Genomic DNA, 14,747 nt, shown 5'->3' with positions numbered 1-14,747 from the left:
GACAGTCTAATGGTTAGCTACCAGGACTTGTCGGGTTGGCTTTATAACCGACAAATGATATCATCATCCGCTAGGACAGGCATTCATCATATGCATCTATGTGACATTGTTTGGATGTGCATAATGTACTTGGTTTGCCTTTGTGATTACTTGTGATTAACTGCTAATTGTTCTACTTGCAGTAACTATTTGTTTGTGCTTGAACTTTCCTATTTGTGTTTGCGACTGAGACTCTGTTGGACTGTGGTGATTGATTGTTGTTTGGGTTGTTTTGGTCTTGGGCCGTGGTTGATCATGAGGTGGGCCGAAGGCCATGTCTGGTTGATGTTTCTGGTTTAGAAAAGTATGAAAAACTAATTTGGTTCAGCATGGATAAACCTTTTGAATGGCTTTTGAATTTTTAAGAAATGAACAGTTTCCTCTTTTAGAAAAGATTTCAAATATTTTGTATAGTAAGCCTTTGCTTTTGAAAAGATGCATAAGGCAGTTATTAATCACTGTAACGACTTTATCTCGCGTATCCTATTATAGTAATTCTGCAATCCTATAGTGAGGACCCTTTCGAGGATGATGTTTTCACTCTCCTACAGGACTTTTCTTTTCAGGTTACGAACGATGAAGTTCGGAAGAGCTTAATTCTTTTCTGTTAGACGATATTTCTGTATTGTTTTAGTATTTATGTTTTCCTCGCCTTCAGCTTTGCAAGTTTATATATATATATATATATTACATATATATGAGATTCCTGTGAGTATTGTAATTTATATTGTAAGTATGAACGTATGTTTTTGAAAGATTTAGTTTAAGTTTTAAACAGGCTCATATTGTAGTATTAAATATTATAAGAGTCGTCGTAATACCCAAGCTATCAGAGTGGCGCAGCTGGAAGCGTGACATTTTGATAGTTAGGGTGTTACAGATAGAGGCTGCGGCCTTGAGTTGGACCTTCCGGGTCGGGTTAGATCCACTCCAACACATGGTTCCTGCGTTGCTTTCCATGGCGAGAACAAAGGGGAGAATGGTGGAAGTGCCGGCACGCCAATTTTGCGCAGCAAAGAAGACCGACTTTCTAGCGATCAACAACGAGAGTATGGTGGCGACGGCATCGTCGGGTCTGTTGTCGTGGACGTTAAGCGTGAGCAACGGTTGATGATGCGCTTTCCTATGGAGAGTGAGACCACGCTTGGTTACTTAGTTTCGCTGGCGACGGAGGGGTTCCGTTCTTCCAAGAACGGTGGGTCCGATGGGATGAGGAGGTGAGCTGTTCAATGGCCGGGAAAGGGAAAGCGACCTATCGGTTTGGGTCCGTTGAAGATGGAGAAGAAGTTCTTGTTGAAGACCATATGAACTCGGATGATGAGGGGCTTAATGATGGTAATGTTAAAACTGGAGTTGGCGTGGATATTGGGGTTGGAAAACAGGAAATCAAAGATGATAAGACATTGGAACGAGAGGAGAAGATGCTTCAAAACAAAAGGACATGGGAATTGGCTGTTGAGTTAGGAGCGGTGCAGTACAACGAAAAGGATGATATCATGGCAATTCTCTAAGCACAGAATGAAGAATTGGCTAAAAAAAAAAGAGGCTAGCAAAGCAGAAAGAAAAAGCATGAAGATGCAGACCCAAAAACCATAAAAAGGTGTGTAGTAAAATTTTAAAATAATTTTTAGTTCTTGGAATGTTAGGGGATTACACGGTATTAGAAAATTGAGTATGGTGAAGGACCTAAAAAAGAAGCAAAAATTGAATGTTAGGATTGATTGAATCTAAGATGCAAGTTGTGACTAACTTTGATGTAGTACGTATTTAGGGGAGTGATGCTGTAAGGTAGGAGTATGTAGGTTTGGAAGGTACATCCGAGGGTCTATTGTTAATGTAGGATGATATGCTGTTTAGAATGAATAATTGTTATAAAGGGAAAAGATGGTTATATGTTGAAGGAGTTCTATTAAAAAATGAGTTCAATTGTACTTTTTGTCTGGTATATGGTGCTCATATTAGAGTAGAGAAACTTGTTGTATAGGAGAAATTGAGCTATATAACTGGCTTATGTCAGGTTCTGATATGTTACATGGGTGGCTTTAATGAGGTGACACAGGTAGAAGAGAGGAAAGGACAGACAGGATAACAGTGTCGGCAGAAGATTTTAAGACTTGGATCCAAGATATGCGGTTAATAGACTTGCCGTTGAATGATCGAAAATTTACATGGTTCACGGTCTTCTAGTCGTATTAATAGAGTTCTGTTGAGTGTGGAAAGTATTGGGGAGTTCCCGGCAATTCGACTAAAAGGTCGTTCGAGAAGTTTGTCAAATCATTACCCAGTAAGAATTTAGGACTCTAAGTTGAGAGGTGGACCCCTACCTTTTCGGAGCTTAGATTCTTGATTTACACATGAGGGTTTTCTAAGAAAGGTCAGGGAGGAATGGAAAAATCTTATTCAGGTGTAGTTCATAGATAAGTTGAAGGGTTTAACAGTTTCTTTGGGGAGATGGCATAAGGATAATTTTGGTGACTTAGACAAGAAGATTCAGTGCTTTGAAGATGAGATTAAAAAGATAGATTATATGGCTAGCATTGAGGTTCATGATAGTACAATGGAGGATAGAAGAAAGGTGCTAGTAATTTTGTGTGAGAAATGGTATATGAGAAAAGAAATGCACTGGAAACAAATGTTGCGATCCAGGCATGCAAAGGAAATGGATAAAAATACTAGGTATTTTCATAACTTGGCAAGAAGGAGAAACAATAGAATTGATATGTTGGTAATTAATAGAAGGTTGATAAGAAATCAAGCTCGGATCAAGATTGCTATCAGAGAGTTTTATAAGGATTTGTATCATCAGGAGAGATTGCTGGTTGTGGGATTTAGGGATGGGTTGGTAAATCAAATAGATGAAGAAGAGTCTGCAGCATTGGAGAGAATGTCCATGATGGAGGAGGTTAGAGAGGCGTTTTTGGATTGTGAATCATCTAAGGCTCCATGTAGTGATGGGTATAACATGAATTTTATTAAAAAGTGTTGGGATGAGATTGGTGCAGAGTTCACGGTAGTTGTGCTGGATTTCTTTCGGTCATTAAGGTTACCTTCTGATTCAAATATTATGTGGGTGGCCCTAGCACCTAAGTTCGTTGGAGCCAAGGAGATTAAGGACTTTTGGCCGATTAGCATGGTAGGTTGCGTCTACAAAGTAATCTATAAAGTGATGGTCAGAAGGATGAGATAAGTGATGCCAGGTCTAGTAGGAGAGACTCAGAGCGCATTTGTGAAAGGTCAGAAAATACATGATGGAGCTCTTATTGCGTGTGAAATAGTGCAATGGCTTAAGCTGATAAAGAAGAAAGCACCGATCATTAAATTACTTTCAGAAGGCTTTTGATAGAATAAAGTAAAGTTGTGTGGATATTGTGTTATAGAAGATGGGCTTTGATTGGAGGTGGAGGGAGTGGGTGAAGGAGTGTGTTGGTATAACTTCTATGTCGATTCTGATAAATAACTCACCATCAAAACCTTTTAAGATGGAAAAGGAGTTGAGACAAGGTGATTCACTGTCTCCATTTTTGTTTGTCTTTGTTGTTGATATTCTACATAGGATGGTGGGTGAGGCAGTCAAAAACAGATGTATTTCGCCTTTGTTGATTAGCAAGGATAATATAGAGTTGTTACATCTCTAATTTGTAGACGACACTATATTGTTTTGCCTACGGAGGAGGAGACCATCAGAAATTATGCAAGGTTGCTAAGGTGTTTTGAGATGATGTCGAGGTTAAGTATCAACTTCGATAAATCTAGTTTGATCCCAACCAATTGTGAACAACAGTGGATTTTTAACATATGTAAATTATTGGGATGTAAGGAGGCTAACCTTCCAGTGAAATATCTTGGTATATCCCTAGGAACGAACCCAAGGTTGGTCAGGACTTGAAAGCCAATAATTGATAAATTGGAGGAGAAGGTTAGCTTGTAGAAAGCAAAAGTGCTCAATAAAGCTAGTAAGTTGGTCTTTATTAAATCTATGTTAAATAGTTTGCCGGTGTACTATTTGAGCCTATATAAGATGTCGAAGACAGTGGCAGAAAAGTTGATTTTGTTGCAAAAAAAGTTCATAAAGAGGAAGGTAGGAATGGTATGGCACTAGTTAAGTGGGATGTGATTCAGGCTCCAAAAAATTTGGGTGGGTTGGGGGTGGGTGATGCCGTAGTTAGGAAAACAACACTCATATTCAAGTGGAGGTGGCATTTTTCAAAAGAGGAGTGTCCATTATAAAAAAATGTTGTATGCTCTTATATATTATAGTTTGAACCCCAATGTGATGTTATCAAATCAGACATTGCCTAATAGAGAGGGTCCATGGAAGGATATTTGTCTGCTGCAGTTCAAGGATCATAATGTGAGAAACAAGATAATTGCTAGGTTGTCTATGGAGGTGGATGATAGAAGAAGAACTCACTTCTAGGAAGATGTGTGGTTACAAAGTGGGTTATTAAAAAACGTTTTTCAAGGCTCTTATCTGTTTCAAACCAAAGAGGATCGGTCACAGGGTATTGTGAGTTTTGGGTTGGGTTAGAGTGGATTTAGAACTTTCAGTGGTGGCAACATTTATACCAATGGAAGTTGGAATTAGTGGACCAGTTATATGAGACTTTAAGGCTTGTAAAGTTAGCTAATGAAAGGCAAGATAGACTTGTGTAGAAGTTTGACAAAGAAGGTATTTTTTCTACTAACTCTTCTGTGCAGGTGGTATAGTCAGAAACACTTCTAGAGGATGTTACCAACTATAGCTTCACTAGAACCATATGGAAAGATTTGGTTCTACCACGAGTGGAGTTATTTATTTGGTTTACTTTGATAGGAAGAGTGAATACTAAAGAACGAATGTATAGGTTGAGAATCATTACTCAGGGTGATAACATATGTGCATTGTGTAAAAAAGATGTCGAACATATTCACCACTTGTTTCTTGACTGTGGGTTTACTTGACAGGTGTGGTGTGCATGGCTCTCTGATTTTGGGAGGTTGTAGTCTATTTTGGGATCGCTGAAAGAACATTTTGAGAGTTGGACAGGTATCGTTAATAGAAAAGAGGAGTGTAACAAGTGGCTTATATGTTTCTTTGTAGTTATTTGGAATGTCTGACTAGAAAGGAACGGGCGGATCTTTCATAACAAGGAAGCATGTGTTGAAGAAGTTTTTCACATATCATTGACCAATTATAGAGTGTGGAGTAGTATGGTTCCCTTCTGTTGTTGATGGTAATGCTGGAGATAACATTGGGGATAGCTATTAATATATTTTACATTGGGTGTTGGTTTTTGTGACTTTGTTCTACTGTCACTCCACTCTACTGTGTTGAGCTCGCTTGTTCAAAAATAACTATTATATAGACGTATCAAGAGGTTTTGCACATATTTTTGATAATTTAAAATTTTTAAATTGTTAATTTTTTAGCATTCAAGGAAATATGTGATGGATTGAAGTTGTTTTATGATGTTACTCAACTGTTTTCTGGTTCTAAATTTTTGACTGCCAATCTTACTTTAATCTGGTTTGTAAAATAGAAATCTCATTGGATGAATGGCAATTTTCTAGTAATTCTTTAATTGCTAATATGGCATCTAGCATAAAGAAGAAATTTGAGAAGTATTGGGATGAGATTCATGGCAATATGGGTGTTGCTGCTGTTTTAGATCCTAGGTACAAGATGGTTGGGTTTGAGTTTTAATTTGAAAAAATATATCCAGATCCAACAAAATATTCCAAGCAAGTTGACAGAATTCATCAATTGTGTAATGAGTTGGTTAATGAATACAATCAAAAAATGAGTTCTGATGTGTCATATGTTGGTACAAAAGAAGTTGATGAGAGTGGAAATATAAGCCTATTTAGGGATGATGATTATATGGTGTATCTTAAAAGAAGAAAAATGACAAAGGATTCATGTGTGAATGTTGAGTTTGATCATTATCTTGAGGGAAAAATTCATCCTCCAAATAATCCTAACTTTAATGTTTTGAAATGGTGGAAGAACAACCAAATGAAATTTAAAGTTCTTGCAAAAATATCCAAGGATATATATGTCATTCCGGTATTCACTGTTGCTTTTGAATATGCTTTTAGTACAAGTGGTCATGTAATTTCTCCTCATCGTGAAAAACTCAAAGAAAGCATAATTGAAGGTTTGATGTGTGGCTAAAGTTGGTTTTGGGCAGCCTTAGAGAGTAAAGGACGATTTCAAGACTACGTTGAACCTTAGGGATGATTTTGTATCCAAAAAAATGTTGGAGACGAAAGAAATTTTTGGCCTATACCTTAAGAACCAAAATCGTACTTAATCCGAAAAATTAAGATAGAACCCTATAAATTAAAAGTAACTATTTCTGTGAGAATTTATTCTCAAAGTTTAAAACCAACCAATCAAGGATGTAAATTATTAAGAATTGATAATTCAATATATAAATTCGGGCTAATTAATTATCATTCAATCACAAATATACTTAACCTATTTTTTATGCTTTTACACTCACAAAGTTCCATACAAAGAAAGTGAGGTTCATGTCAAAACACACAAGAACAAGAACCAGCAAAATAACCAAAAGAAACCAAATTTTATACTCATTATTTCTCCTTGCATCTTATCCAAATTTAATCTACTTCTTTTAAATATAACTCTATTTTTAGCATTCTACAACACCAAATTATAGCATAAAGACAAAGCACCATACCTCTTTTACTTTGTTTGGCATTTTTAGTTCTAGCCATATTTCAAAACATGACAAAGCATTTCCTAACTATATCCACACCAAATTTCTCTCCCATGATATTTTGCATCTAAAGAAAGGAAAACTACCAAAAGTACCCATGAAGTTTACAAATGCTAACAAAAATACCCATAAACTAAGGAAATTAACGATGTACCCATGAAAGATGGGTTCCGTAAGACAAAAGTATCAAAACCCTAATTTTTTGTTAATTTTTTAATAAAATTCCCAAACTACCCCACCTTCAAACTCAACTCACTTTTTCAACCTTCCATAACCCAACCTGCACCTTTAAAATCATTGTCATGGAGTTTGAAACTACTCCTATAACAGACCAGGTTGAAATCAATAGTTGTGGTAGTGGTGGTAATGGTGGAGGATCGGACCTCAACCAGTTCAGTCATAAGTTTACAACTCATACCCAAACTAAATCAATCAAACACTAAAATATACCCAAAACATAAAAATTTTCAAATCCATTCATCCAATTTCAATTCACTTTAGAAAAACTAGAAGCAGAAACAACCATCAACCATAAAAAACCAACAAATTCATTCATCCAATTTGAAATTTACTTTAGCAAAAATTAGAAGTAGAAGTAGCCATCAACCGGATCTTCTATAAATTAATCTCAGCCTTCGTAAAAAATAGAAGCAGATATAAAAAAAATCAGAAAAAGTATCTTTCTAGTAGTAACTAAATCAATTTTGGAAAAGAAGAAAAATAAAATAAAATAAAAAATGTTTTAAAAAAAGAAATACTTTTTTTTCACCGGCTGTAACATCATCGAAGGCAGAACCTCCATCAGCATTGCCGCCTCCCTTTCTTCTCCACCACCTCTTTCTGCATGCAACAGCACCACGACCCTTCTCTCTTTTTAGGCGCGCGACAATAGCATTCTCCTCGACTGGGTCAGGCCGCCACGACGATATTCTCCTTGGTTGAGACAGGCGTACCATGGAGATGTTCTCCTCAGGTTGGGTCACAGGCGCACAACGAAGGTGTTGTAGTCATCTTAAAAGTGAGAGGGGAAACAATAAGAGGGGAGGAGATTGGCGGTGACGGGGTAGGTGGGTGGCGGACGACAATAAGGAGGTAGGAGGAGAGTTCTATGACTCCGTGAGGGTTTTTGAGAGAAGGATAAGTGAAGAAAGAGGAAGAAGTGAGAAGAGAAGGAGTGACAGTAGAATGGGGTTAAGGTGAGGTAGTTTAGAAATTTTATTAAAAATCAACAAAAAATTAGGGTTTGGATACTTTTGTCGTACTTAACCTATCTTTCATGGGTACATCGTTAATTTTCTTTGTTTATGGGTACTTTTGTCAGTATTCGTAAATTTCATGGATACTTTTAGTAGTTTTTCCCTAAAACAAAAAGACGGTGGACCATTTTGTAACCTCTCCACACAAAACACAATTTGAAAACTCTTCCAAAATAATGCCAAATCTAGCCAACTTCTTCCTCATACTGAGTTTTTCATGCAAAACAATATATATATATATATATATATATATATATATACACTAGACCTTATTCAAGGTTAAAAATATGTAGATAAGTTAGTTTAATTTCTATTAGAACTTAATTTAATTAAGTACTTTGTTTATCAAATATATTTAAGAATTATTCTCAACTTTCAATACTATCCAATATCAATAGTCATCATAAATATATAATACCAATAACTAATTATAGTCAAGTATAAATCAACAACATTTTTATAATCTAATTTAACCACAAATAATCTCTAGTTTCCTACTATAACAACATTTCAAACACTATACTTGAAGGTGAAAAAAAGATTGCCCAATCAAGGATGATGGCATCAGCAGCAGTAGCTCCTCCAATCGGCACCAATGACAACACTCACAGTATGGTGTTTGAAATATCCAAATATCGAAATATCAAAGACAACTATTAAAATTTCACAACTTCTAACACAAAATCAAATATCCAAATATCAAAGACAAATATTAAAATTTGTTATTAATCATCAAATTCAAAAGAAAAGAGCAATATTCAAGAACCTTGAACTCTTTTGTTGAATCACATACTCTCAAATGGTGATTCATTTATTACTCTCAAACATCTCTTTCAACTTTGTTAGGAGCAGTTTTTTAATTAAATAATTAAAACACAGCATAGAGAATACAAAAAATTAAGCTGCACAAAGCATAAGAATGCAAAAACAGCATGAAAAATAGCAATACAGCAAACAAACAACACTATAAAAGAATAACGACAATCAAGAACAATAACAAAAATAGCATTGAACAAACATCAACAATTAGAATCATCAAGAACAAACAACAACAATTAGCAAAAACATTAAACACGACATTGAATAATTAAATAAAAAAATACAACATCTGAACAAAAAAATTAAAAAAAATCCCACTTACCAAACTACAAAAATATACCCAAAAAATTGAAACCAAATACTTAGAACCAAAATCATAACCAAAAACAAATTCAAAAAGAAAATTCTAAAGAAGTAACAACCAAAAACACCAAAAATTTAGAAAACTTAAAATAACCAGAGACTTTCATATGTTCTAAAATTCAATAAAAGAGAGAGAAGGTGGAACTTCAAAAAGCAATGGAGATGGCTGAACAACAGTTGAAGTGCGGTTGAACATCGGCAAAACATAGACTGAACAGAGGCTCAAACATGTGATAGAATAGAGGCTGAGCACAATAAAACGGTAGTGGAAGCACGACGAAACGGCAGTGGAAGCACAGCAAAACAGAGGCAAAAGAACAACGAACAAGGGCCAAATTTAGGGAGAGACATTCTCTGAGAGTTTGAGAGTGAGATGAGTTAGAAGACTTAGGGTTTTAGTTTGAAGCTAGCACAGAGAGTAGGGACGGAGCGGAGAAGTTGTTGCCATGCTAATAAACTGTCAGCAATGGCAATGCGAGGAGTAGAGTCACGACGGCGCGTTGAGGCGAGAAGCATCGACGAGAAGAGGGAGGAAGCTTCATCCGTTGCATAGTGAGGAGAGGAAGTGAGTGTGTGTCGGGGGGAGAGAGAGAGAGAGAGAGAGAGAGAGAGAGAGAGAGAGAGAGAGAGAGAGAGAGAGGTGTGGCGGCGGTTCCTTCCTTGTCCGACGTCGTTCTCTCCTCCTTCCTTTCTTCTTCTCCTTGATCCCTCTCCGATCTCTCTTCTACTATGTTCTTTCTTTTCTTTCTCTTTGTGCATGAGTGGGTAAGTAAGTGAGGATAAGGTATATATATTTAATTTGAAAATTAGGATTAGGATTAAAAAAGAAAAATAAAAAGTATAGCATAAAAGATTTTAATAAAATCATAGAGTAAAGTAGTAATTTAAAATTAAATGAGTTATAATAAAATTATTTTAAGAATATATAAAATATTTATTTATTAATTTATAAATTAGTATTAATTAATTATTTTAATTTAAAATAAAAAATAATTTAATAATATGTTTTTAGTTTATAAAATTAACTACAAATTTTTAATTATTCAAATTAAAATATTTAATTTTTATTATTTTTCAAATTAAAATTTTACATATGTAAAATGTCTAATTATAAAAATTATATAAGAGTTCTAATTGATTTAAATTCAAATTATAAAAAATTAATTTAATTACCTATAATAATTTATAAAAAATAAAATGATGAATAAATAAAATAAATCTTGAATAACTTAGATGACTCTCTTTATGAATATTTTTCTCTTTCTCTCCTTAAACTACTCTTTTTTTTCTCTTATTCTCTTCTTCAGTCCTTGCCTTTTTTCTCTTGTTTATTTGTCTTCGTTCTCTTTATTTCGTGTGTGTTAGTGAAACTAGGAGATTAAGATTAAGTTTTAGAAGAAGGGGATAGTTTAAAAAATTTAACAAAAAATAAGAAATTCAAATTTCAGTTTCATCTTATTTTTCAATCACTTAATTTTTAAATTTCAAATTATGCACAATACTTTATTATTAGGAGAATTACTCATGAACTCTTACCAATGTAAAACATGTTAAACTTTTGCAACAAGACACATTTTCATTATAAAACATATTGAACTTTTGCGACAAAACTTTTCGTTATAAAACATATTGAACTTTTGTGACAAAACAATTTTCTGTTATAAAATATTTAAGCATTTGCAACAAAAACACCTTTTTGTTACAAAAATATTTTAAACTTTTGCAATAAAACGACTTTTTCTTACAAAACATTTTAAACTTTTACAACAAAAAGACTTTTTCTTTTACAAAAAATAATATATTTTATAATAAAAAATAATTTTTGTTACAAAAAATAAAAAACTTCTATAACTAATTGTCTTGTTGTTACAAAAATCCTTATTTTGTAACAATAGTTAATTTTTGGACAATTTACCATAATAAATAAACTGGCATCCAATATTACCAGATTACACAAAATGCAAAACGGATACCAAAATGCATTTTTTTCATAATCTATGTAAACCGCGACAGGGATCCCACGGTTTACGAATACACGTAATCTGCTACAGGGGTGTCGCGGATTACGTTCTAGGGAAAATAAGTATAATCCGTGACAGGGGTCTAGCGGTTTATGCATTAGTATAATTATGTTTTAGGAGTCTCGCGGATTACATTTGTGGTGGTTGTAAGGTTTTTTAGAGAGAGAAGGAGAGGTTTTCTAGAGAGAGAAAAAGAGAGAAAAGTGTGGGTTGGTTGAGTTGAGATCGGGTCAGGACTATGGCGGAGGCACGCAGTCTTTACAGGCTCAACGGCGTTGTGCACGTTGCTGGCAACATAAACAAAGAGGTTAGTTTGGTTATTTTTAGTTAATATATTTCGTATAATATTTTTCCAATGATCGTGATTTATGTATTTAAGTTTAGATTTAAATTATTATATTAAAATCATAAAATTTAGTATTTAATTAATTTAGATTAAGGTCTTAATCGTTTATGCCTTTCATTGAATTTTGTGATAAGAAAATAGGAACTGTATGTTACCTGTTTAAATTTTAATATTGTATTTTTTGTGTTAGATTACTTTAAATTAGTGTTGGATTTTTTATATATTTTTGGTTTTTTTTGTCACATGCTCCAGCCGACTAGGTGTATTTATAGTGTTCGGAGGCAGCAAAACATGCCTTTGCATGACAGGATCGTACCCTATCTGGAGAGGGCTGGTTTGTACCACCTGGCGAGGCTCAACGCTAGGTGGTTCTGGTTGGACGAGCCCTTAGTCAGTGCTTTCATTGAGAGGTGGCGTCTTGAGACGCATACCTTTCATATGCCTTTTGGAGAGTGTACCATCACGCTGCAGGATGTAGCATACCAACTGGGGCTGCCCGTGGATGGTTTACCTGTATCCGGGTGCCTTACAGATTTTGAAAAGCTTATGAAAGAAGGCAAATTGACGTGGGAGTGGTTTCAGGAACTGTTTGGCGAGCTTCCACCACAGAATAAGGTAAAGCAGTATACAGTCCACTTCACCTGATTTTATGAGAGGTTCAGGGTGCTGCCGAATGATGCTACGGAGGACATGCAGCGATACCAGTCGCAGATGTCTGACCCTTAGGGGTACCAGCCCCAGTTTCATGTAGACCTGAATGAGCCTGCTAGCAGCCCGTATGACAGTTGGTTGGGCATGGGAAGGACGCCTCCATCTGCATATGGCGTGGACATGTCCGTCGATCCTCCAGCACAGCAGCGCCAGAGGCCAGCCAAAATGAGACGGACCGCTCGATGTGGTATATGGTCACATCTCCTAGGCGCAATTGGACATGACTCTCACGAGGAGGATGAGGACAGGCAGGAGTCGTAGCTGTTTATTTCATGTTTTCATTGATGATACCTATGTATGTCAGATTTGTCGTGTACTTTTGTATTATATGATGGTACTTAGTTTATTTCCATGGACTTATGTGTGTGTTATGTATGTTTTTGTTTACCATACACTTACTTTATTTTATGTTTATGCAAACTGCTCATTAACGCATAAATCGCTAGACCTCTGTCGCGGTTTATGCACACTCGTCATTCACACATAAACCGCGACACCCCTGTAGCGGATTATGTGTATTCGTAAACTGCGGGACCCCTGTCGCGGTTTACATAGATTATGATAAAAATGTATTTTGGTATCCGTTTTGCATTTTGTGTAATCTGATAATATTTGATGCCAATTTATTTATTATGGTAATTTTTGCTACAAATGCTCTATTAATAAATTAAAAGCTATTTTGCAATGAAAAAAAATATAAGTAACCAACTTTATGGGCAACCAACTTGAATAACTTTTTAAAAAATTTTATTTTAAAATTTTCAAAAATTAAGATTAGATTTAAAAACACGCATCATCCAACCTCAACTTCTAACACGACCTTTCCCTCTAATTTCTCTTTCCCGTGATGTCGCGTCCTCCATCTGTAATTCCTCTCAATTGCCCTCAAGGTCCATTGCCCGGCCCCTTGTGCAACATCACGTCCTCCCCTCAACTCTTCTCTCCATGGCGTCGCGCCCCTCCTCCTCCAACCCTGGTTGCCACAATGCCGTGCCACTTCATACAACATCTCATCCCACGATGCGCATGCCTTCCTTTGCAATTTTTTGTGCCATGACGTCTCTTTTTGTAACTTGTCATCCCGCTATTCACTAATTGATATTCATTAAAAAATAAAACACTAACACTAATAATATCTCCGATTTCATAGGCAACACCACTTCAAATTTCATTTGTATATGTGGACTCCAAAAAAGTTTAAACATAACTTCTTTAACATAATAGTTACATAAAAATAATCATGAATCATAAATATAAATATAGGTCCTCCTAGGGTAAACGCAGATCGGATCGGGTCAGATATGACCAAAATTTCGATCCGATCCACACTAAAATTATCGGATCCAATATCCACAATTTTTAAGGTTTGATCCGATCCGCACATTTGCGGATCGGATATCAGATATATCCGCAAAACACAAAAATATTTTTAAAAATTTATTTTTATTAAAAAATATCAATAAAATTCATTTTTTTATTCTTTTAAATATATTTACTCTTAAAATAATATTAAACATACTTTTCTTGAATAATAAATTAAAATAATACAACATATATGATAATTATTAATTGAAATAAAACATAAAAAGAATATTTATTTATTTATTTCTTTATTTTTGCGGATACGCAGATATGTGGATACCAACACAAAATCCGCAATCCGATCCGACTAGTGTGCGGATCCAATTCGATCCAATTCGAAAACCTTGCGAATCGGATCTATATCCATAATTTTCGGATCGAATTTAGACAAACACTACGAATATGCAGATCGAATTCAATCCATGAACACTCCTAAGTCCTCCGTGGACAACCACAACCTGATCTGTTCCCGCACAGTCGTCGCACTTAACTAAAATGATTTCATCATGTGATATATTATATTGAATTAAAGGAACGAAGATTCTTATGCCAAATTGATTAATGAAATAATCAAGTTAATGAAGCACAATTATAACAAATTATCAAACCAAAACAAACTTTTTGAATAACAACATGGATAGGTCGAGTGTTAACTTACTCGTCTACTTAAGTAAGTGATTGAAAATTAAATTTTGTTTTGTATATATACAATAATTTATTAGTCAATACTAAATTTTTAAATGAAGTTTCGAGCCACAACATATTAATCTTTAATTTGTCAAATTATAAAATATGATAAAAAAAAAAAAAAAAAAACAAACAACCTTTTTGGAAAAAAAATTAGGCATCCAGCCAAATAATTAACATGGCTTTGATTGGTAATTGATTACAACATGGCACTAGGAAATCAATAATTGATTGGGTAACTGATTAGTGGGATGCTGGCATTAATTATAAATGGTATACTATGGTTTGTTTTGATCAAACTTTGGTATTTTAAAATAATTTATTAAACTTAATTTTTAAAAGTTATAATAGTTATATTTACTATTTAGTAATTTAAAAAAGAAGTTATTTAAGAATTATAGTTTGTAAAATTATTTTTAAT

The 14,747-nt window shown here is 34.7% G+C and overlaps 1 protein-coding gene across 1 annotated transcript; it reads left to right on the top strand.

Moving 5' to 3' along the window:
• The first annotated feature begins 2,566 nt into the window (after positions 1-2,566).
• Positions 2,567-5,722, top strand: LOC140183189 (uncharacterized). The gene is made up of 4 exons (XM_072231210.1): positions 2,567-3,172; positions 3,417-3,540; positions 5,449-5,545; positions 5,620-5,722. Exons 1-4 carry the CDS (start codon positions 2,567-2,569, stop codon positions 5,720-5,722), a joined length of 930 nt encoding a protein of 309 aa, XP_072087311.1.
• The last annotated feature ends 9,025 nt before the right edge of the window (positions 5,723-14,747 follow it).

The sequence above is a fragment of the Arachis hypogaea genome, chromosome 20 (genome assembly GCF_003086295.3).
Source record: "Arachis hypogaea cultivar Tifrunner chromosome 20, arahy.Tifrunner.gnm2.J5K5, whole genome shotgun sequence".
NCBI classification, from domain to species: Eukaryota; Viridiplantae; Streptophyta; class Magnoliopsida; order Fabales; family Fabaceae; genus Arachis; species Arachis hypogaea.
This window is presented reverse-complemented; position numbering and strand designations above follow the sequence as displayed.

What these genes read in the sequence shown, in the direction of transcription:
- LOC140183189 (XM_072231210.1), top strand. Translation starts at nt 2,567, where the DNA reads ATGGCTAGCATTGAGGTTCATGATAGTACAATGGAGGATAGAAGAAAG. An exon ending in GGAAAAGGAGTTGAGACAAG is followed by an intron (nt 3,541 to 5,448) that starts GTGATTCACTGT and finishes TTAATTTTTTAG; the next exon opens with CATTCAAGGAAATATGTGAT. An exon ending in GCCAATCTTACTTTAATCTG is followed by an intron (nt 5,546 to 5,619) that starts GTTTGTAAAATA and finishes TATGGCATCTAG; the next exon opens with CATAAAGAAGAAATTTGAGA.